Here is a 25,822-nt window from a genome sequence, read left to right as displayed (position 1 = left end):
CTCATACAAGTATTAAAATTTTAAACATGCTTCACACACAGCATATTTGGTCTACATCTTTAAAGATAACTAAAAAATGCACGAGACTGTCAAGCCACCCTAGGAGTCCAAAAATTAAAAGCTTTCTAAGTAACGCCATTAAATGTCCCAGAGTACTCTAGAGTTCAGCTCTGAGGACTGTAAGGCAGTCTACTAGTAGAAGATCCAACCGACTCATGTCACCCTGCCTTCAACAGACTTCAACATCAGCTTTGTGAATGACAGAAAAAGTAGGAGCTTCAATGAAAACCGGGGAACTGGTTCACGTTCATGAAATATAAAGGAACTACATTATTTAGACTGAGTAGTAAAAGAGCCAAAACTAAATTTAAACGACAGTCTGGATTAAAATTTCCCTGTTATCTAACTCAGGATGATACCATTCAACATAAAATCAAGCTGTAATGTAAGGGAAGCTAATAAGAAATCTATTTTGAGATCAGCAACCTGTGAGTCATTATTTCAGACATACTTTGCAATGTGATGGTTTAGAGGGAGCACCAGGATCTAAACATGCCTTAAAGATTTTAAAAAAAAAATTAAATCCAATCTCAATTATCCTTCATTAAATTGCTCTCATTGAAGAATTGTTTATTGAATGCTAGAAAAACAGTCAAGTACCAATCTACTGCCATTAATTATATAAACATAAAATTTCAAAATACCCTATTATGGTTTTAAAATCACTATTTAAACCATAGTAAAAATAGTCACTACTCTTGTTTTGGAAACAGATTTAAATACACATCTAATACCATGTGTCTGAGGATGATACTAGCCAAATGATTACCTTATATAACGTTTCTGATCATGTAATGTTGACGGAGTTTCAAGCAGCTTATCCAACAGAAGTTCTCTTAAAGCTTCAATTCTGGTTTCAACTTCAGCATAATCTAGGAGACAGGAGAAGAAATAAATCTAGCGTGTGCCTTCAGCAGTAGTATGAACTGAAAATTGTTATTTTCTAGGACATCAGACACTTCCGGAGTTAATGTGGAAATCAATATAGCTCTCTATAACAAGCCACATCTGAAAATTTTGTATGCAACAGTTCTATAAAACCAGAAAGTTGGACTTTGAAGTCTTTCCAACAACATGCCAGTTACAGATATCCAAAAATCACATTTTAATTACCGTAACATTTATGTCCAGCAATACCAAACCTAAATAAATAAAACCCTGTGATTTCATGTTTTGTAGTACATACCACACTCTGAAAACATGCCAGAAATATTTCTTAGAGTAATTGATTCCTATAAATCTATAATTTTTATGGATTAAAAACCATATAAAACCTATATAAAGCTCTTCAGACTACTACATGCTTTTTAAGCTTTAAGTGGGGAAAAAAAAAAAAGCAGCAAATAACAGTACCCGTATCTTACATTTTTTGAATACTTGAACCTCTGTCTTCCCGAAGAGTGACTTAGCTTTTTCGTAGTCATTAATAACAACATCATAATCACCCTTAAAAAAACAAACAAACAACATTTATTTCTGTCATGAAAAAGTTAACAGACTTATTTCAGCAAATAGAAAAGTAGTTATAAAGGATTATACCTTCTGGATATTTCTTTCAATATTCAAGGGAAGGTTGAAAAGAAATTTAAAACGCTGAAGAACATTAAGTGCGTTTCTCGTTGAATCAGCTTTGTCCTTACGTCCTAGCACTTCCTGGAATAAGGTATCTGCTGTGTTACTGGCTCCTATTTTTAAAAGTATGAAAATAAGAAAAAGTAATCAGTTCAAATGACATACAGATTTTCCTCATTTTAATGAGTCATTCAAATATTTTTAGAGCAAATAGGTAATTATTGCTGAATTCTTATACTTCTTTTTGTTCAACTGTGTTAACATTTAACAACTGATGAAACACTATTTCAAAGTGAACCATTTAGCATTTTAATGTGGTAAGACTCCTGTGCAATTAAAAACAATCACTCTTCCCTATTTCAAATGCTTAACTTTGCTGCAGATATTTTAATTTGCTTTGGCTCTACATCTACATTTTACAAATAAATTATGCATCTCAGGATATGGAAAAAGTCATAGAAAGCTTTGGTTTTAGAAAAGTATTATTTCATTATGTTAATTAATGTCATAGCTTTATGAGTTATCACTGGGTTTTGCAAACACTTTTTTTGTGTTTTCAAATAAGTCTTAAAAATTACGAACTGCATTTCATATTTAAGTTGAGTGACTTAAAAGTACCAACAGTTAAATCAAAGGCAATAGTATGACTGAAAAAAGTGTAACTAGCTTGTCACCATAACAGAATGAATACAAATTGTCTTTACATTGCATTAAAAGTCTTACTGGCTTCATCACATACAGTATCAAGCCTTAGTCAACAACTTAATGCAATCAAGTTTCTATAATAGCTGTGAATATTCTTCGCTAAATATATTAAATATAGCTTTAAACCCCTTCCTATCCAGGGTAAAAACATTCTATTGCCAAACACAGAATAACAGAATTTCATTTATAGTAGGGAGGATTTACATCGCATGTGAATATCAGCATTTTTCAACTCGTGACTTACTTTTAATTAACCAAAAAAACCCACCCAAAAGTGGAAATGTTTTAGCCTTTTTTGATCACTGCGCGTAGAGGTTCCTACATTATCTGGTCTAGTGACTATACTTTAAGCAAAGATGAAAAAAAATTACATCAGTCTCGCTGGGTGGCTTGCATGCCATTTTCTCTACTCAACACTGTGGGTGGCCTGCTCATGTTAAAAGTAGTCTTTGTAAAATAATTGTTATATCTAAATAAAGTTTAAACTTTGTTGTAATTCTGAAGCCTTGATGGAAAAAAAAGTTTTGTCAGTATAGCTATTTCTACAGCACACAATTTAGCATAGAATACTTTAATCCATTAAGGAGGAATACACAATGAAAACAGCTAGCAAGACATTTAAATACAGACCACTGATAAAGTATGATTTTTCTCTTGAACTTATAATAATTGCCGGTTTTGTAAATCCTTCTAGTAAGTAACATTTGTTTTGTTTGAATTCATGTTTCTTGTTCATTCTTTTAATGGCCAAGAAGCAACTTACTATATCTCGGAATTAAAGTTCTATTCAGAAAGCATTTTTTTTTATTCTATACAAATGTTTTTAAAAGCTAGCCGACAACTGCAGGAATAGCAGAGCTACTTCCATCTTTAGTTTAAAAGTACATGCCTTCATCTGCTTGTAAATTAATTTACTGTAGAAATCCTCAATTCGAGTAAATTATTTTATGTTTTCTATGGGCACTTTTTCTGTTTTACACAGAAATTGAAATATATCAAATTTCTTATTAGCATCTTGAAGAAATGCAACACTTCATGCAAAACAGGTCTGTCTATCTAGACTTAAAAAAATATTGTAAAAGCTCTTCACTCCTTATCTCTCCAAATCCTTTCCACGTTAACAATCTTTTTCTTTTTATTACTGATGAATAATATAAACCAAGCTAAAAAAGTCTATGGATAAAGATTTGGGTCCTATATTGGCTATGTTTTCAAAACGGATGCTTCATTTACTGTGTGCAATTTTTTTTACTTCAAAATAAAGCTCTAGTTATCCAACAGTTGTCTTTCATAAAGCCTGACAAAACCACTATGTAAAGGAGGTCAATCAAATTCCATTAAGATACATTCCTTCAAGAAATTATTATCGCACACCATGTTTTTATAAATACATATTTAATAGCTTGTTTAGTAATTAAATTTAGCAACCCCCCAAACATTTATAATTCCAGCTATAACAGACTGCTTCTACTATCCCATATCTTTTCAGTCCAATGATTTCGCACATTTCTAACGTATATTCAAATGCTGTGGAAAACATCCTTATTCTTAGGAGTTTGTAAGCAAGTTCACAACACCAATTATCTCTCAAAGTATGCATCTACAGTCCATAAAATGTAAAATTCGACGAAAGAGTTGAAGTAATTTTTGAAAGCAGGTCCTGTTACTCATGGATTATGGAAGCTTTTCAATGTTCAGACAAGAAACAAAGCTTTGATCCTAAACTACTTTGCATAATATTATTTACTCTTTTTAAACCCTTGTATTCCTACTTCCCTCCCTCCTACCCATCATGACTTGCAAAGTATCAGGAGGAAAAGCAGCCAATTCTTTTCATAGCAGAGCCAAACCTAATACCACTCTGAAGTGCCTGGCACAAGTTCCCCTACAGATCCAGCTTGAAAAAGGCAGTCTGCATTATCTGCATACAGATTTCAGCCACAATTTATCAAATTAAATAGCTATTATATGCTATAGGCTGGCTTATTTCATATTAGCATGTGTAGGAAAAAGTCACAGACCTAAATTTTTGCTCTTTTATGTTAAAAACTGTCAAATGTTTTTGTCAAAAAGAAAGTGCTCTCTGAGGTATTTGTGCTTGGTGCATGCCATGGCATAAATATAGAGCACAGAGCACTGAGAACTGCACTAGCAAATTTCAAAAAATGCTTTTTTTTCGTGATCTTTATTTGTCAAATACTTTGCACACACAGACACAACACACACTATATATAGTCTTTATACAGTGTGCTTGAGGGTTTTGTGGGCTTTTTTTTTTTTGGTGATTTTTGTTTTCTGGGGTATTTTTAACTCCAGGCAATAACATGAGGAAAAAACAAATGTTCAAATCACACATTTATCGTGAGCATTAACAAAACTCTACTGAAAAGAGCTAGAGGTGTTCACAAATCTCCCTGCTTTCTTTGTGTTCCCCACACAAACACACACACAGTCACTGCTTTCTTCATACAAGAGAAGAAAAAACAGTGAACTTCCATGTCACTTTCTTGATTTCATAAAACACGCTCAAACTTTCCAACACTGAGTCAGCTATCTGCATGTCATTCCTGCTTATTGATACAGCACTAAGGGAAATATCCCTTCCTCTGTGAAAAAAATCACAATGAAACAAAGTAAAATTATCTTGGCAGAAGTCCCAGAATTAAAAAAGTAACTTTTTTGATCTGATGAAACATACACCAAACTGCAGTAAATTTGAGCCATTGCCTCAATGCAATCCTACAGCACATAAACAGAAAAGAAAGTACTGACAGCTTTTCTAAGTTTCTAAAAAGAATGTTAATTCCAAGTAGTCTAAACGGCAGCACATTAAGTGAAAAAGATTTGTTCAATACATTTGTTATTAAAAGAGTTTGTATTTGTTTTTTCCTCTTTTGCTCAAAATTCTTACAATGCCAGTATTTAGCTTTGCTCATCATTCTACAGTTCTGTCTGGCCACATAGTTCCCACTTTCTTCATACACTTCATTAAAATTGAGATAGCACCAAAAAAGTCATGGTAAGAGCCACAATTTATCTCAAAAAGCGTACTATCACACTCCAAAATCTCTGCCATCAAACAGGTAAAGGCAGAGAGACTGTGCCGTTTTCTACTTTCTATCATATTCCTAGGAATGGATTAAAGCTTGTTAGAAAGTCCAAAGTCCATAAATAGTTGCTGCTGGAAGGATAAAACTTACTGTTCAGTACATTCTCCAGTTTTTGCGTCATGGATCCTTCTACTTTTTCCGTTCCATCCGCTTCCAGTTTTTGATGGATTGCTGGAATAAAATGTCTAGTTAAAATGCAGAGCATTTTAATGGGTGGGAATACATTACGTCAAAGTGACACTTTTAAACATTTTTAAAATTAAAAATAAAGTGTTATTTTTCTTGTGAGACATAAAAACTACAAACAAGCTTCATGGCAGCAGATTCTAGTGGAGAACAGGGCTTAGAGCCAGACATTGCAGAATTTTAACCACTACTTTGACACAGATTTCCTATCTTGTCTTGTTCAAGACAGTCACGCTCAAGAAAAAAAAATGTGGAGAGAATCCCAATTAGGAATCTTGTAGTACAGCTGTTACTTCAATTTAGTATTTTGAAAAGTTAGTATACTTCAAGTACAAAATACTTTTGCCTTGTAGGATAACATTTTACAGTAATTGCCGATAATTAAAGGGTAGAAAAAGAGTCATGGGCAATTTGGATGACCCCAAAATCATGTGCTAGAACATTCCCCTACCAGTTGTCTTCATCTGTAAAAACGCACTCTCAAAACATGGTTTAAGTGTATTTGATAGCAACACACTGCATCAACCACTACACAACCACACTGTGGTGCTTTGCCTCAAAACCTCATGAAAACAGAAGGGAGTTGGATTTTTTTTTGTTGTTGTTTTGAGGACGCTTTTTTTCCTGTTCTAAAATGCCAAAAACCACAGTTGGTATTTCCACCTGGTATTGGCAATGGATGTGGAAATATGAAGTATCAGCATTAATTTGTTGTTTTATTACATTTTCTTTTTCAGTATGAGATTTACTAGCATACCTTGACTACTCAATGCCAATCTACAATACAAACAGTGAAAGGAATGTAGATATCCCCTTCTTCTACTTCCACTCTTATACAGCCTTCCTTCTCTCTTCCTCTCTGTTCAGAACAACTGGCAGAGATCAGTTTTTTATTTTTTTTTAAAGGTAGCATTCCTATAGATATGCATTGGGTATATATAGTATAATTATTTAAAAATACAATGTCTCTCTTAAATTTTTAATCTGTTAGCATATGTAAAATCCTTCCTATCGAATAGCTATCAGTTCTTGTTGCTTTAGATAAAATTATGGCTTCTAAAAAACTTCCTGCTGCTTCCCGCTACTTCTCAGTAGAATGAATTGAAGCTAAGATACCCTTGAAAATAATGATGCTCAGTGCTTTTAGAAAAGCAAGTAATCATATATTTTAGTTCAGAACACAAACAGTTTTGAAACCAATCTCCCAATTGTCTCAGCTTATCTTGCTTTGGTTTGTATGGCAGAGCAATTCCAGTCTCTCACCTGGTTTAAGACAAAACCATACCAGAAGATGCACTTCAGAAGTACATACCTAATGTGCTCCAGCAGATATTGGGAATTCAATCCACTGAGTGATACTTCAGCTAGTGCAGAGTATCAACCCAAATGACATAATGTGCACATTGACTTGTCCTTGCCAGCTGCTTTCTTCTGCATCCTCAACCCTACTTGCCCACGCTACTTAGATGCAGATTAAGAAGAACAAGCAAACAGAGGCAGAAACTACCTTTAGGAAGGCAACCTTGTGGCATCAGTCCTACAGTAAACAGTGAGAAAGGGTGACTATTATGATACAGTATAACCCTTGGTAGTCTCCACCCTTCTTCAAAGGAAAAATTTGGGTGTAGGGTGGAGAGAAAATTCCATTAATCTCAAACATTTAAATATTACTCTTAAAATGGATCATATGCAAAGAATTTCAGTAAACTCTCCTTTATCAGAAGGGCAAGAGCAGCTCTTTATTTTTGGCATTAAAATCATAGAGAGAAACATATCTAATTTAGGACCCCATATTTCTTAAGACAATGAATACTTAAATGAAATTAAGTGAAACTAACACATTTTTGCACAGAGAACAGAGATCTATCTTAAAAGATGGTGTGTTCTTTACTGTAGCACATATTTTACATATGACAAGGGCACTCTACAATCTTCTAACAAAACCGTTAAAGGTTCTATGGTATTATTCAAATTATATAAGTCACTTTTGGTCATGTGCAGTCAATAAAAGTACTGAAATTAATTTTAGATACTGAAAGGCAAGTTCATCAAAACAGCAACCACAACATAAGCGGGTATTTTAAAATCAAATGGTGCAGGTACTGCTGGAACCACAAAGTGTAATGATTTGAATTTAAGTAGATTGAAATCATTCTATGAAGAAAATTTTTAACTATTTTTTTATTTGTATACGGATAAAAAGAAGTAAGTTGTGCATTGCGTCAAAGATGTTTAAGAGTTAGTATTTTGGAACAATACATTAATTGCTGACCAATTATATATAACATTACTCCTGAATGGGACACAACTCAATATTTCCCAAAGTGAATCATAACATCTAAACTTCTATCAAAATCAGCTTTGGCTGCGAATATATGCAAAACACAGTGAAGACTTCCTTTAATCTACAGAACAAGAAGTTTTAAAAGAGCATGATTTACCATATGACCACTTTAAAAAATGGCATGAACTATAGTTTTTTACTCTGAAGGCAGCTTATTTTTAAATTGTATCATGAAGCATAAAAATATTCTATGGGAAGGAACCCCCCACGCCCACACCCACCCCAAAACAAAAACCAAAAACAGGCAATGATGAGATAGAGGATCATTTAAGCCAGGTAAATATTATCCTAGCTTATGTGTTAAGTAAGGTATCAGACAAAAGGTTAACCACAGTCCAAGTTCCAAATGATACAGGCATGGTCATTGGCCATAGCTCTGAACAGGAGTGGAAAGGGGGAAAAGGAATAGTGCTGCAATAGCCAGCAGTGCTTCTTTTCTATATTTTTTTCCTAAAAATGATGTAAAATGTATTTTTAGGTCTAATTGCACGTGGAGAACGGTTGCCATGACAAACTAGAGTTACATCTAAATCTCAAATTTGTTCAACATATCCATGTTTCAAAGGAAACACAGCGTCTTTATTACTTGCAAAATATAGAAATCATACTTGCATGGTTTCGCAAAATTGAGCAACTGACGTTGGTCATTTCACTATTTTTTTCCTTTTATTTAAATAAAAAGAAACTCTGCAGCCTAAAAACTCTTTGTAAAGACCATTTTGGAAAAAATATATTTAAAGTAAATTAATTTGCTTACTTTCCAAAGATTTCTGTGCAGGACATGACTCGTTCATGACAATAAAACATGACCTGCTACAAACACAAACAGCAGCCCTTCCAGGAATGACACTTTCTAGACTGCAATTAGAATTATGGGAATTAAATCAGCTAACGTCCCATCGTTGACAAGTGGGTCAAGTTGAGGTGAGCTCAGTTCCCCTCAGCTCAGTTTACAGCTCCCTTAAGCTGATGAAACAAACTTCCTGTTCAACATGTCCTCTGCAGCAAAGTCACTGTCAAATTGTCAGCCAAGCTAACAGGCAGAAACACATGAGGATCTGATAAGGTAATTCTGTTTTCCAAGAAATTAAACCAAACTAGCAAGGGTTCTGTCTTGTTTGACCTCTTATTTTCTTAGTAAACAATTTCTAAATCACAAAATACAATAAATATCTTGGGATAGCTTTTTATGTTTTTTGTTGCTTACTTGTGAAAGTATTAATACTTGCTTGTGAAAGTATTAACTGTGTGTTAAATGTGTAACACACAGTCTGACAGCACACTTAAGATCAGACTGATCTTACTGATCCCGACTAACAAAAAAGCTGCACCATAATCAGTAATTCAGGGTTTCCCAGATATAGTTCATGCATGTGAAACAAACATTATTAAATGTGTAAAAGCAGGTATGAACAGATGTGCAAACAGATGAAGTACCTGGTAAAGCAAGCGTTATACCTCCCTGTACCAATTTAACGAGACCTAGGGGAAATAACTGTACATAGATAGCTCCATTCTACAACAATGAAATGGACCTGCAGTTCATAAAGCATAACCATTGGAGTTGGAAGATGTGTTCTAGGATACTCAAAGGGCAAAACTGAGGTCTAAATTTTTGCCAATCAACAAAAATATATATTCAGAAAACACTTTAGGTTTTAGAAATCTTCCCAAAGGAAGTGAGTGAAAAAAAAAATCCAAACAAAAATGAAGCGGCTTTCAAACATATTGCAAGATAGACTATATGCATTCAATAATCGTTTTACCTTGAATCACTTCTCATCCGTGACAGCTGTATGCTCAGCATCAAGTAATGGAAGTCTGCAGAACTAAGGCTTTACACCTAAGAGTTTGTGCTGAAACAATTTTTCAGTTTTCAAATATAAACTATTCCTCATGTGGTTTTGTTTAAATCCATACAAATTCTAGTTACACCTTTTTAAAGGAGAAAACAAGTCACAATAGTTCACCTTCTATCACCTTACACAAACACTATATAGCCAGAGTATAGTAGGATTTTTAATTTAATGTTCTTCTGTTAAAGAGATTGATTTTCATAATTTCATGTCCAGGAATTAACAGGGGTCTTGTTTAAGTTCTTTGGTTTAGTTTGGTTTCATTGTATAGTGGTTTTGTTTGGGTTTTAAATTTTATAGCTGCGCTGTTTCTCAAGAACAATGCTAATAATGCTTACGCTTAATGTCATCTTTCCTCTGAGAAAACTGTAGTGATCAAACAGGAGAAAAGCTTTGACATCTCGCAGGAGGGCTGGATGATGACAAAGACACCCTGTTTTCTTGCCTCTACCAGAAGCCTCTCCACATCCAACTAAACTGTTGTACCTATCACAGGTTCAAGTCTTTCAAAAGTTATGCAATTTTTCCAGCTACTCTCCCTCAAAAATATTCTACGTAAGAAAGAAGAAAGTGAAAATAAGCAGTTCTGCATTACAAAGCTGAAATTCATACAGGTTTATTTGGCTGAAAAGAATCAAAAGCACTTCTGTACCTGCATTTAATAGGAAATTTCAATGGAGAAATGCTTATGAAAACACTAGAGAAAAGGCAACTGTGACTCACACTGCATTCTCATTAAGAACTTGGTTTTGGAATTTAAAAACTAAATAGTATATTGAGAATTCTCTTGAACTCCACTGTTATAGATTTTGATTTATAAGAGATTAAGACTTAAAACCTCTAATTTTCTTCTACAACAGCATCAAGGTCATTCTTTCTTAGTACTGTTTTAATGCACTGTTTATAACAACACAAGCTACAGGTCTGCCTCCTTTTGAGTACTTAAGTGGAATCACTGGGAGGAAGACAAAACCAAGCCATTTTGGTTACAGACAAAAAGTGGCACCAAGAACCACATGAACCATTCCAGTTTTGAGTTCACAATTTACCTAAATAACTGCACTGATAAACGCTAATTTTAGATAAAAATAATACCCTGATGCAGATAAGAGGTGCAAGTAATATTACAGCTATTTTTTTTAATTGAGAACACAGCAGTTAGTGAAATGTGTTTCCTTCCCCTATCATTATTTTATTAATATTTTTTACATTCCTACTTGCTCTCTGACCTCATAATGTACCAAGAAATCAAGTCTCCAAAAGCAAGAAGCCTACACTTTAACTGATGTGACAAGAGAAAAATCACTCAGTTGTGTTCAGCCTTTCTAAAACCTCACAACATTTATTGCTTGCATTAGCTTTCTGTAAATCCTACTAAGTCTTTGCTAGTCCAAAAAAAATCTTACAAGATAACACATACATCTGCCAGCACTACCTTTTATCCACAGCAGTAACCATCTGAAAATAGAATTCAGTCTTTTAGAGTATTTCATAATGTATATGCAAAGCAGATTTGGTTACAAAAAACAAGTCATATTTTAATATTTTTTTAGGATTATATAGGATTTTGAACTATTTAAGAAAAATTAGGATTTTGACATTTCCAAGATACTTAAGACTTACAAAGAAATGGCCTTGCATCATGTTTCCTAGCATTTAATAAAAACTTAGCTTAAGAAAAAGTTAAAGAATGCCAAATACAGATTCTTCTTAGTGTCTTTTCATATTCCACATTCTTTAGTATTTCCACTAAATCCTTTAATACTTCTTTTCTGTTATTTAACCTATCTAGACTTAGGCCAATATTTTTCAAAACCGAGCGGTAATAGGTCAGTCCTGGGTGGGCTAATAAAGATGTTTAGGAGTTAAGATTATTCAGAGGAATAACCTTCACACATCTCAAGAAGAGGTCTTCTCAACCAAACCATGTATGCTCACACTTGTGGAAAAAGTTCTCCTCTTAAAAATTAACAAATTAGGCAGGCAGCCAAGAGCCATCAACCACTTTTGCAAACGCTGTCATCTGAAGGGCAGGTTACAGGTTAATCTGCCTGGGGCACTAATACAGGTGGACCAGCAGGTAAGCCAGTACTGCCTTCCCTCTTCCCTGACACCTGTAAGTGGCTATCACAGTTACTGAGTGGCCTACAACTGGTCAAAAGAAAAACTGGCACTTCTCCAAAGCAATGTTCCTAAAGCCAATGGACATGCTAGCCTAGCTGAAGCTATGACTAGGTGTAAGTTTTCTTACTCCGTCGTACCCATAACAAGAGATCACTGTTCAGAAATGATAATCCCGCAATATACACTAGCTACGAAGAACAGCGTGGTGGTAAATGTCAAACCTGTTGTGGACAGCCCAACACTGCCACCTTCTTTTCCAGCACAGTCCCACACTAGACAAGAATATGGCAGCCCACAGTGAGCTTTTAGCTGAGACATTTTACAATTTGAAAGAGTGTGTTTGTGTGTACACAAATATAAATAATATTTATAAAATATATGCATAAGAACGCACACACGACTAAGCTAACCTCACTAGTGTGCTGCATTTTCCCTAGGGCAAGCAGAATGTAAATGTCATCTGATTTCTCAAGTCAGAGCGAAATGAATATTCATATAAATATTACAGTCTGACTATGAGATAAGCCATCATAAAATAAAGTTCTTACATTGCTACAGTTTGTAAGTCATTTCAATATTAAGTCCAGTTTAACATTTCCTCTGTTTCCTCAATTTGTGGTCTAAGTATCAAATGCCTGCAAGATCCATTTGGCGCCATCTTTTTCAAATAAACCACAATAATCAGCTAGCCAGTACTAGGTTGTGACCAACACAATACAGATTTGTGACTCATTCTACTCTTTTAGACAAGACTGTGAAGAAAAATAATAATTTTAATATTAAATTTAATATTAAATTCGAGATACCTTTTTTCTTTTATACTGTATTTAGTAAGTGAAAAACAGCTTTACCTGACAGAGCATCCTGTGCTTCAAAAAACGTGCTGAGACCTCCTTTCACGTAAGCTAGACTTCCCTCATTTTTCTTATTGGCTTGTTTCTTCAAATTTACAACAGCTGTTTTGAGCTGATCAAAACTGAAAACAAACAAGAAAACCACTGTGACATTGAAATAATGCATAAGGTCAGCTAATGAATAAACAGAACAAACTACTGGGAAAATAAAGCCAGCTACTTCTGCAACAACTGTTAAGAACCGAGTAATCACTAATGAGTGCATTTCTCTATAAAGATAATTCAGTGTTAGTCTAGAGTTTTTGTTTTTCAATGTTAATCCTAAACGGGCAGCGCCTATCACTGTGATGGAATAGACTTCTTTATAATATAAACTAGTCAAGACAATTCCTCTAAACAAGCAATATTGCTCTTAGTTAACTGTGTCCTACAGTAAACACGTGATAGTACAACTCACTACACTGAATACACTAGATCAACCACTGGGATGCTAGAAGTCTCTTTCATAATCACATCTGTTTAACTCTGCAGCTTAGTTTTTCACTTTCAGTTTCTGAATTCCTTCAATATTTTGATGTTGGCTTGGACATACAGTTCAGAATGGAATACAATATTAGTGGGAAAATAAAGAAAAGCCAAACAGATGCCTGCTTTACGAAAGTACGTTTTTATAAGTAGTCTACTGAATTTTTTGAAAGGCAATTCATAGGGAAGCATTAATCACCAACTTATGTGGTTTTGTATGGTAGGTTTATTTTTATCTTCATTTCCTACTATTCCTAGATTATTGTCAATTTACATTTGATTTCACTTTTTTTTGTTTTGCAAGCAGCCGCAATTATTTTATAAGTCTTATGTCATGATCAATTCTTTGTTACTTGCATATATTTTTTTGTTATAGAATGACCTGAGTTGGAAGGGACCCACAAGGATCATCAAGTCCAACTCCTATCCCTGCATAGGACAACCCCAAAATTCAGACCATGTATCTAAGGGCACATGTTGTCCACACGGTTCTGGAATACCGTCAGACCTGGCATCATGACTACTTTCCAGTGCGCCACTACCATCTATGTTAAGAGTCTTTTCCTAACATCCAACCTAAACCTCCCCTGGCACATGTTCCTGCCATTCCCACGGGTCCCATCATTGGTCACCAGAGAGGAGAGATCACTTCCTGCTCCTCCTCCTCCCCTTGTGAAGAAGCAATTAACCGCAATGAGGTTTCCCCTCAATCTTCTCTTCTCCAGGCTGAACAGACCAATGATGTTGATGAATGTGATCTCAGTAGTTATGCTACTGGATTAATTATAAAAGCACTACCAGAAACAAGCAATGCCACCAATACTCTTTGCCCATTTCAAACAACAGTAGAAAAAGACATATTAAGAGAACAAACCAAATTTTGGCCCAGGCAGCGAGAAGGTTATCACCATCTGCCAGGAGACAAAACACACTGGTGCACTTACAGGCATTTTCCTTTTTATGCTGACGATGTTAAAACATTTTGCTTTATTTCCTATTCTATCCTACTGGACAGAAATCACATAACCCAATAGCTGGATTGGTCTACTTGGGCATACAAGAAATATCTACCAGCAGCATTTTCAAACTGACAAAAATCTGTACAGTTCTCTTTAAGAACTGTTTCATGTTATTGGATGATATAATAGTATATCTAAATAGTTTATTTATATTTGTCAGGATACTGCCAGGGGTAAAATAATAATAATAATAAAAAAGAAGTTATTTTGATTGCTTAAAAAGAATTTCCTTCAAGGAAAAAACAGACATAAGCTAACCAAAACATCAGTTCACCACACATTTAGCATTCCCAATACCTGAGGTTATGTGGAGGACAAGAATTAAACCATTGCTGTGTGTTTCCGGAAAAACAGAACAAATTATATGGCACAGACAATTACACAATTCCAGAATACTCTTAAGACTACACATTTTGAAGCAGGAAATAAAAAAAACAATTTTGCTTCTTCTTTATTTAAAATGCTATTTATAATTAGATTCAAAACATGATTGGATTCATCCTACCCTTTGAGCCATTCTTCCTGTTTTTACACAGCTTTTGCACTTTCAACACTAAGATTTAGATTTTATAAACCAATATAAACTGAATTAACATGCAAAAAACCAGCCTTCATTTAAAAACAAAAATTAATTTCTTTTTCACTGGATGGAGGGGACCATGGCTTGAAACTATTGACACAAAGACACAAATCAATGGAAGTTCTTTTCCAAGAAAGATGAAATACTTGAGCTAAAATTGGGCAAAATTTTAAAGATGTTTTAAGAATCTTTCAGGTACTGACCCACTGGCACAGCATAAGTCAAAAGGGGCCATAAAAACTGATGAAAACATTTTAGTTACCGATTCATAGTACTGATGACCAGAAAAATCAGTGTTTTCATTCACACCTTGTTATATTAGAGATATAACTGTTCCATTATGCTGTTGTTCTTATTCCATGGTAGTTCTGATAAAAGAAGTAATTTAATCAGTTCTAAGAAGTTATTTAATTCATTGTCTGGATCCACAGCATTCTTCGATGTACTTAAGCCATCTATGACAGACAGTTGTCAAATAAAATCTCAACACTCTCCACGGACAGTGATTCTGCAGCTTTCCAAGTTACGCTGTCCCAGGGCTTAAGCAATCTAATTTTTTTTTTAAATCTCCATCTAACCTAAATCTCCCTGGTTACAAACCAAGAGAGTTTTTCCTGTTCTTGGTAAAACAAAAGCAGTTGATGGCTTTCCTTGAACTGCCCACTACGTACTGCAAAATGTGCATTCTGTATTAATTTTGTTTTTTATCTAAAAGAATCTAATTCATTCAAGCTGCATACCCGCAGATATTTATATACTCCTATTTTGTTGCACTAGCTGTCCTATCTTTCTTAAATCAGTGGCAAAATTGAGCAGAGCAGTTCAACTCTTTTTCAATAAAGTCAAGCAGAATAATTATTCATTTATCTTGCATTTCACAGTCTTGCTGATACACTACAGATGATTTGTACTAGACAGCCAACTTGTTAGTTGACATGTTATCAACACCAGTTTGTCCTCTGTACTACTGTTGCCCAGCCCCGGGTGTGAACTCCGCTGCTTGCCTTTCCTGCATCCCTTCAAGTCTTGCACTCCACTATTTCACAACTACTACAGCCAAGGTTGGCACCAGTTTTTATTTCCCCTGCCAAGCCTGCAAGAGTCAGTTTTAGGAAAGGAGCAACCCTGATTGCCCACCTAGAGGCTATGTTAGAAGTGATTCCTAGAACTCTCCACAAGTCTCCTGAACTGCTGTCCTTCTTATAAATATCAGGGAGGTTAGTCTTGTACAGGAACTAGGGTTTGCTCTCTGGACACTTCCTCAAGTTGCTCAAGGAAGATTTTGTTCATTTGCTCATCCCACTGCAATGTCATCCCTTCCAGTTTCTTAAACAAGCTCTCTAACATCCTGCTACCTGCTCCTTAGGCTGTTCCTTCACACAAAGGTCAATTCCTTCTCTTCTTCCCTGGGTATCTTTGTCAGCAAGCTTCTTCCCATCCATCACAGGACACCTGCACGTGAGCTATCCCAGTAACATACTTGTCTAATCGCACAAGTGGAGCTTTGCCTCCTCTTACTTGTTTCCAAAGCTGCACGTGAGTGCGTAAAGACACTTCATGTTAGACCCTTCCAACTGGATTTGTAATGCCCAACAGCACTCTCAATGCCATCAACTGAACCACACATGTAGCACTCTGTTCCTTTATTTGACTGCAAGCTTTTGTCACCATCCCATGATATTCCTAATTTGAAGTCCTTGTCACCAAAGTGCAAACCTGCTAGCAAAGATGCTTCTGCCCCACTTTTTCAAATTAATCCCATTTCTTGCTAGCAGCCCTTGTTCTTTAGCAATGGATCCACGGCTACAGAAGTTAAAAACGCTGCCTCTGAAGCCAGTGGTACAGCCATCTGTCAACCTACAGGAGACATCCAATGCTACCTGAAGCTTTCCCCTTCACTTGTAAATCAGAGAATACCTGGGCTCCCATGGTCTTCACCTTTGTCCCCAGAACTTTGCAATCACTCTTGATCTGTTCTGCATCCCCCTACTGCCCCTGCAGGCAGTGTCACTGGTGCCAACGTGAACGAGCAACAAAATGGCAATAGTTCAAGGGCCAAATATACAGGAAACATCTTCAGAAAGCTAAATCAAAAGCTGTTTGTTCTTTCTCACTTTATCATCCCCTCAGCTTTTTAAAAAATCTGACAACTCTCAAAGTTACCAGATTGTGATGGATAGAATTAATCTTCAACTACTCCTCTTTTAGTTCTTGATTTCAAAAGATGTTGTCATCCCATGAGTTTTAGGTAATAACTGTTAACTGCTGGTGCTCCGGCTCTTCAAACTACCATCACTTTGAAAGGAAACTGAAGTATTTACTAAGTAGATGAATTTCTGGAGTTGCTAACACCAACCCCCCCTACCGCTGAGAAAAAGGAAACACACAACACATCTGTTTCTACCATTAGGCAACAAAAACAACTATTATAGAAATTTGCAAAGGGGTATTTCCCTTCAAAGTGCCAATTAGAACACCCAGATGAAAGCAACAAAAAAAGGCTTATCTCTACTAAAACTGGCTTACGGTATTATCTGAAGACCAGCAGATAAAAGTTGCAGAACTCAGTTACATATGCAAAAATATATTTACGTAATGCAATCCAGTATGTACATATTATGAACTAGATTTAAAAATGAAGATGTTAATGGTCAAGCGTTTAAAAGATTTACCTCAAAGATCTTACTCACTTGTCCAACCTCTTTTACTACAGCATTTTCCACAACTAACAGTTTTATGCTTAGTCATCTGTTCAGTTCCCTTATCCTAAGCCTCTAGTTACAATTTAACACCTGGAGTTTTCACTCAAGGCCATGCTGCCTAACTTCTTGATTTATAAAGGGCTTTAGCCTGAAGGAGGACAACTTCCACCTGACACGAGGTGATGGGGAAAATAATAAACTATATCTGGTTAAAAATGAAGGTTTCCTCATAACAACATTGGGCAAACCAGTTGATTCAAGTTTCTATCCAAGCAGAAACACCTGCTTGTGTGTGTAGGTAGAGACTACAGGTCTATAACTGTAAATATCAACCACCAATGACACATCTATATTATAATATACTTACATCAAGTGACTTGCATTTAAAACAATTATTTATACAATAACAACAAACCTTGTTGTTGAATGATTCTCAATCAGGTACCAGGCAGCAGAAAAGTTTTCACTAGTAAAATCAGCACTCATCCCAGGAAACAGTGCCTCTAAATCCTTTTGAGGAAATCTGCCCCTGAAAAATGAATATTCATTTCTTCAGTGAGATGTATACCTGTGAACAGCTTACAATTAAAAGTGTCACATAAAGAAAACGCAAAACCAAAGCTCATGTCATATTCCAACAAGATGTAAATATAAACATACATCTCATCATGAAATTAAGTCTGGTATTACAGACACTTGTAGTATTAATGGGAAAGAAAGGACTGTAATCTAATCCAAGTGAAACTAATTTTAACGTTTTGATTTCACCATTACACATATGAAAGAAATGCTGCCTGTACAAAATGCTTCTAAAGAAAGAGAACCACTACCGCCAGAAAACGAGACTAGACAGACTCACCACAATACTACTAATATTCAAATGCAGGACCACTAATGCCGAATGAATGCAAACTCTACCCTTTAAATAAAAAAAACCCAGTACACCGAGTGAAGTAAATATTCTCTACAAGCCATTAACCAATATATGTCTAACTTTAAAATGACAGGACATCACAAGATTGATAGATTGTAAGTGACCTCACACCATTTATTGGTCCATGTGCAGAAGAAGTCCCACAGAAACACAAAGGAAGCTACTTGGAGCATACTTCTGTTACACACAAACATGGAAGAAATCCTGAGTTAAAATCATCCTCTTGCAGAACAGAATACACTGATCTGTCCATACTAGGCAAAACAAAGGAAAAGTGAGCATGCCTTCAGTGAGAAACAGCAGGTTTTCCATGGAATCACAGAATCATTTAGGTTGAAAAAGAACTTTACAATCCCTGAGACCAACTGTAAACCTAACATTGCCAAGTCCACCACTAAACCATGTTCCTAAGCACACCTACACAATCCTTAAGTATCTCCAGGGATGGTGACTCAACCACCTCCCTGGGCAGCCTTGTGCCAATTCTTGACAGCCCTTTCAATGAAGTAATAATTTCTAACATCAAATCTAAACCTCCCCTAGCGCAACTTGAGGTCATTTCGTCTTGTCCTACCACTTGTTCTATGGGAGAAGAGACCAACATCACATTGCTACAACCTTCTTTCAGGTAGCTGTAGAGAGCTATGAGGTCTCCCCTCAGCCTCCTTTACTCCAAATTGAACAATTCCTCAGCCACTCCTGATTAGATTTGCACTCTAGACTGTTCACCAGCTTCATTACCCTTCTCTGGACATGCTCCAATACCTCAATGTCTTTCATGTAGTGAGAGGCCCAAAACAGAACACAAGATTCAAGGTATGGCCTCACTGGTGCCAAGTACAGGGGGAAAATAACTTCCCTGATCCTGCCAGCCACACCATTTCTGATACAAGCCAGAACATTACTGGCCTTCTTGGCCACCGGAGTACACTGTTGGCTCATGTTCAGTTGGCTATTAACCAGCGCTCCCAGGTCCTTTTCAACAAGGCGCAGCTTTCCAGCCTTTCATTCCCAAGCCTGTAGCATTGCATAAGGTCGTTGTGGCCCAAGTGCAGAACCCAGCACCCGGCCTTGTGAACCCCATACAGTTGCTCTTAGCCCACCAACCCAGCCTGTCCAGATCCCTCTGTAGAGTCTTCCTTCCCTCAAGCAGATCAACACTCCCACACAACTTGGCGTTGCCTGCAAACTTATCAATGGTGCACTCAATCCCCTCGTTCAGATCACTGATAAAGATATTAAACAGAGCCAGCCCCAATACCGAACTCTGGGTAACACTGCTTATGACCAGCTTCCAACTGGATTTAACTCTGTTTACCGTCACTCTTTGGACCTAGCTATCCAGTCTGCTTTTTACCCAGCCGAGCACATGCCCACCCAAGCCAAGAGCAGCCAGTTTCTTCAGGAGAATGTGGTAGGAAAAGGTGTCAAAGGCTTTACTAGAGTCTAGGTTGTAAACATTCACAGGCCCATGTACTAAGCAGGTCACCTTGTGATAGAGGATCAGGTTAGTCAGGCAGGACCTGCCTTTCTTTTTGTTTTTATTCAGTCTCACAGTGCATAAAGATAGCATGCAAGCCAAATCCTTGTGAAAGCAGATTGACTACAACAGTATTTCTGAAACTACAAGTAGCTTCTAAGACACTCATACAGGACATGTATTCTATTTATTTTAAGTCTATGTACTACAAACATGTAAAGCACTTTTTGATGAACACATGACAATCTTCATCCCTCAGTCATGACACACACTTAGCACTTGGCCATATTCATTCTGTGCACTCTCAGTACCTCACTGGGTATACTCACCACTCTATACTTACCACCTGCTATCTCCCACTTCTAGGAACTAATCATGGCAAACAAGTTTACTTTTGGTCAGCCCTGAATTGGCTATGCAGTTGGACTAGATTACCGTTGTAAGTCCCTTCCAACTGAAATATTCTATTCTATTGTAAAAATTTACTATGTCATTTTTGGATTAACAACATCACAGTCAAAAGTCAAAAAAACCCTTCTCTGATGCTCTCAAGCTAGATGAACTGTGCTATATGAAGTACACTGCATGCAAATGCAAACCTGCCATACTTTGCATTTTATATCAAACTTAGGTGGGGGTAGCAATCAACAGTCAACTATTGGAATGACATTTACTATGTATGAAAACCATTTGAATGGACACAAAAGCTACGATTTATTAGATTTGGGGTTTATGCAATCTAAACATGTTCAAGATAACTATAGTTGTTTTTATTACAAAAAGCAAACAGTGGATTAAGTGAAGCAAATCTAAAGACAGACGTATTAAAAAGTACAATTACACAGAAAGAGGAGTTGTTTTCCTTAAGTTTCTATTCATATCCAAATGGCCATTAGCACAAGCAGGTACAAAGGATCTACATACATAATGACAGGGCACATAAGTCTTCCATCAGTAGCACCTGATTACAGCAGGGCCATGAAACAATACTTTTTAAAAACAAGCCAAAAAATCAAATGAAATATAAGGAAAAGTGATGACAGATATGAAAAGTAGAGACACAAGGAAAATCGTGTGACAAACAAGTGTAGAAACTAAAAATGAAGGTCCCAACATTTCTCTATGTTCAATTAAAAAAGTTACAATGTTAATATAAAAATTAATGAACATAAGTAGTGAGATTCACGATGACCAATGTCCTTGAATTTCATGAACACCAGTTAGTGAGTAGAAAATGCTGATGGATGTAGGAGGGAGAAGACAGTTTCAATCTATCCTTCCTTTAAAGACATTTTAAGATACCTTATTTTTCATTCAAAGTAATCAAGTAATCATGTGCCCAGTAGGCACATGAATTTGCAGGATAGTAGTTCACATATGACACATGGTATGGCTGTCTAAAAAAGCTTTCCTATAAAACCATGTATGGCAGCATCTTTGTGGTCAACTGCATTTTGTAATGCTAAAAAACAACAACAAAAGAACAATAAAAAACCTGAAATTTCAGTTACCTCATAAGAGACTCAGACCTTCAAGCACCATGTAAGTGCATGCACACAATACAGAAGCAGAATTTTGCTAATATTTTTCAGAATGTCAACATATTTTCTCAGAAGACAAAAGAAACAACACAAAAAGCACACACATGCAACAAATGTACCATTGCCAAATGCTATTTATTATTGCAAGATTGTAAGATATGCATGAGTTGTACAATTTCTAGGGGGAAAAAAAAAACAACCCTATTTCTGAGATAAAGACCAATAATTTATCTAGGGATGTAATAAATTCCTGTAAATGAGTTTTGCGCACAGATAGTGGGACAGAAATTAAAAGGGTTTTTTTTAGTTTTATGTTTGACTGCACTGAAAAGTTACCAAGAGCTTTTTTCCAGCGTATGTATTTGTGCAGAACCATAAATCCTCAATGTGTTTATGGGTGCTTTTATCTGTGCAGAAATATTTCAGACACAGCCACAATGAAGCAGAAACATGAACATGAATTTGTGCAGTAAGTTAGCAATATGTTATACTTTGTGGTGCGGTATTCTTATTTTTATCATAAATTTTACCAGTAGTTTTTCCACTAACAGATATGGGGAGCTTGGAATGACTCACTGCAGCTGTCTTCACAACAAGCTGCTCACTAAAGTTCAAACTGAAAGCAACTGTATTTCTAAAAGGTCTGGCCAGATGTATCTAAAGAGAGACTGATTCCACAAACACACAAGTTTGTTTCATTAACTTCCATTAGTTAAATTAAATAAATAAGTCCTTGGACATTGTTCTCATGAAAACTTGCTTACTGTTTACGTATAAACAAGGACATATGTGATTTGAGAAAGTATTTCTGTTTTACTCATTTCAACATTACAGAGTGAATATGAACTAAAAGCAAAAGTTGAAACCATGCTGACATGCAATGAAATTGTTGATCATTTTTCTGTTGATTTACTTGTTATACAAGAATGATTCGGGAAAGAACTGTGAATGCTTAATCATTGATTAAAAATAAGTCATGGTAAAAGAAACCAGGAACCACAAACTGAATCCAGAAAACCTCAGGAAAAAAAGAGAGAATTTAACCATTCTTGACAACTCTATATATTTCACTACCTTCACAATTTCAGCAAAGGTACACACATTGGATTTACATCTCAGTGCTTTCTGCTACGCAGACTATTTTATTTAAAACAGAACTAGATTTGGTACTAGACCTCTAGGTAACATTTTGAAGCATTCATTCATCTATCAGCAATAATTTTAAAAAGAAAACTAATTAAGATTTCACATACTCTTTCTAGTCACAAGAGATACAAATAAAAAATCTGGTTTCAAGACACTATACACTTTCATTTCCATCAAACATATTTTGAGTATATCTAATACAGACATACAGTATTAGATGTGGTGGTCCTTGCTTCTATGCAAAAGGCATGCATATCTACTTTGAATTTAAAACACATAAGGTACAATCAATTCATTTGTACCATGTGTGTCCATCAAAACAAGTCCCTCCCGCCACTACCCCAAACTTCAGGTTCTGTATAGCCTGATACTCAATGAATCTAATGTAAGATCACTGCATACATCAGCTCTTACAAATTCTACTACAGAACTTGTGCACATGCAGAACATTTATATTCTCCAGAGGTTTAAGATACGTTCCATGTATAAAACATATCCTCCAAGCAGGCACAATTGAGTAATACCAACAGAATGCAATGGACATTAATGAACAAAGCCTGACTATAAAGTAGCTTATCAAATTTTAATTTTTCTGTAAAGATTATTTTGCTCTGAGAGCTTCAGAATCTCAAAGTTTCCTTTTCAGCATACACAACAATATCTGCAGATTGAAGGGAAGTCCCAAAGCAGGATACAGTCACCAAAAGGTAACTTGAACCTCAATTCCAAAGGAGTTTATAGGTCAAAAGGAGCAACTTTAAGTAAACACAGATTCTGAATAGCAAGCAGCATAAACAAGCTTCAGCTAGAGCTGCTGTACGCTCCCCCCTCTCTGGTACCAGTCAGACTCGTAGAAGCAGGCTTTGTACCATCTGCACTATGTTAATCATGCATGTAAGTAGACCAGCATAAGGGACATTGAAGCAGACTAAACACAAAAAATCAGAAGGTGTTAACAAAGGCTTCTCCAAATATCAAAAGGCAAGGATGCGCTCTAGCAATTACTTCCTGGTAGCACTGGGTTTATAAGAAATACGACAGCAAAACAACAAGCATACTTCAGAAATGGCAGAACGTGGTAAATCTACTAACAGATTATAGGCTTGTAGCTGCAACTGATGCATGAGCCCCACAAGCTGTTAAGTGTTACCATATTTTTTAATGTTGTAAACCCAAGACTATGCTACTACATAGTGCATTTGTCTCCCACGGGTTTCACAATTTTTCTACATGTACCTCCATGTACATGTTCCAGTAAGTCCACCACAACTGACTGCATTTCCATATGCAACCACCTGAAAATAAATAACTATCCAAGTCTTCAAAGTTTTGTAGTATCTCATGGTGGCTGACATCTACCGTTAGGTGGCAGCGTAAGATCATCTATTCCCTCTTCCCAGATGAAATGTTTTGGAAGCTGGCGTGGGAAGAGGGAAGCATCTGTATTGAGTGGGTGGATACAAAAGTTTGTGGAATGTACTTAGCATGTCAGCGTTCGCTTTCATGTACGAGATGGATTCACCATAATGACCTCTGCTACATGCAAAACAACAAACACTATTTAAAAATTTGCTAACCACCACTAGGTCTGACTGCTGCCACTGCTTTGCAAAGAATGGACTTCCTTACTCTGACACAGTAGGTAAAGGAGGCAGGGAACCTTTGCTCAATCAAGCACTTTTCATGAAAGAAGGGAAGAGTATGTGGTACATCTGAACAAGCAATTTATTCGCAAACCTTATGCAGATCTAAATTTTCCACAAACAGATTTCAGCCACTGCCTTTATGAAACAGACATCACATACTCTCTCCCAGAACTGTTCAAAGTCCTATGTTGGTAGGACATAACCTACCAAACTACTTTTGTAACAGCTCTAAACTGTGAAAACCAACCCAACTATTGTAACATCACTGTTAATGTTAACATTTTCATACCAGCTTTCCACATTACTCAGACTGAGGCAAATACTGTGTATATTCTTTTTCTTCCTGCAAGCTATTTCTCCTGGGCTCAGTGGGGATAGAGTCAATTTTCACAAGAAGCTGAGAGGAATCACAGCTGAGGCAGCTGACCCAAAATGGCCAAAGGGGTATTCTATATCATGAACTTATGCTCCATTTACAAGGAAGATACCTGGCTGGGAGACTTGGTTCACAGCTTGGGACTCCAGATTGGAAACACTCCAGGCATCACTTTTCCAGGCAGTGAGTGATTTGCACTGTGTATCACCCATTTTTTATATTCTTTTATCATTATTATTGTGTTTTCTCTTCCGTTGCTGTCCCGTTAAACGGTTTTTACCTCAACCCATGAGTTTTACTTTTTCCCCCTGAATCTTCTCCCCATCCCATGAGGAGGGGAAGGGGCAAGCAAGTGGCCACGTGGTTCTTTGTTGCCAGCTGGGGTTAAACCATGACAGTTTTTCCTGGCTCCTAACATGGGTCATAAAGGGCTGAGATAATGACAAATCTGACCAGAGCGTGTTAAAACAAAATTGTTATAAGCACTTATTGTAATAGCTAAGTAGTTGCTGGTCACAATATTGTATTATTTGTTCATATGGTGTGTTATATAAACCTTTACAAGCAGTACATATTCCTTGTGGTGCTGGTTATCACCTGTAAGAGATGGATCCGAATTATTACATTGCTGTCTTGTGTAATATTGGCTTATGATATGACAACGTTATTTGGTCATAAGACTAATGTGGTACCTGTACGGGGCATTTCTGCCATACCCGTGCCTTGGGCGCCATCTCTCAGAATTTGTTGGTAATTGCATCCAATTTATGGGGAAGATGGGGAATATTTTCCTCCTCTCTCTCACCTCAGCCAAACTGTTACAACAGTTTTTGAGAATTCTGAATACCCTTGGGATAGCCAAGCCAGCATGCTCCTATTGCTTTTGGCTCTTGAACGAGTTAAATGTCTTGTTTAGGGTTAAACAATTACTTATATAAACCACACAGAGATCTGCCCTGAGGGGCAATAGTTGGGAGTAGCAGGGTATGTGGAATAGCATAGGCAAATACCTAGGACAGAGGGCACCTTCAGTGTTTTGGAAATTCACCCCTGAACACGTGT

At 36.3% G+C, this 25,822-nt stretch overlaps 1 protein-coding gene across 1 annotated transcript in view; it reads right to left on the bottom strand.

The window, feature by feature from the left end:
* EXOC2 (exocyst complex component 2) overlaps positions 1–25,822 on the bottom strand; it is a 130,872-nt gene that overhangs the window by 79,715 nt on the left and 25,335 nt on the right. Inside the window, exons 5-10 of the mRNA XM_054058920.1 lie at positions 18,053–18,166; positions 12,809–12,933; positions 5,538–5,618; positions 1,600–1,745; positions 1,425–1,506; positions 830–932 (exon numbers count right to left, since the gene is read on the bottom strand). Coding sequence (XP_053914895.1) covers positions 830–932; positions 1,425–1,506; positions 1,600–1,745; positions 5,538–5,618; positions 12,809–12,933; positions 18,053–18,166 — 651 coding nt within the window. The remainder of the gene's footprint in view (positions 1–829; positions 933–1,424; positions 1,507–1,599; positions 1,746–5,537; positions 5,619–12,808; positions 12,934–18,052; positions 18,167–25,822) is intronic.

This window comes from Cuculus canorus, chromosome 2 (assembly GCF_017976375.1).
Source record: "Cuculus canorus isolate bCucCan1 chromosome 2, bCucCan1.pri, whole genome shotgun sequence".
Lineage (NCBI taxonomy): Eukaryota > Metazoa > Chordata > Aves > Cuculiformes > Cuculidae > Cuculus > Cuculus canorus.
The sequence above is the reverse complement of the archived record's forward strand: the minus strand, read 5'-3'. Positions and strand labels throughout refer to the sequence as shown.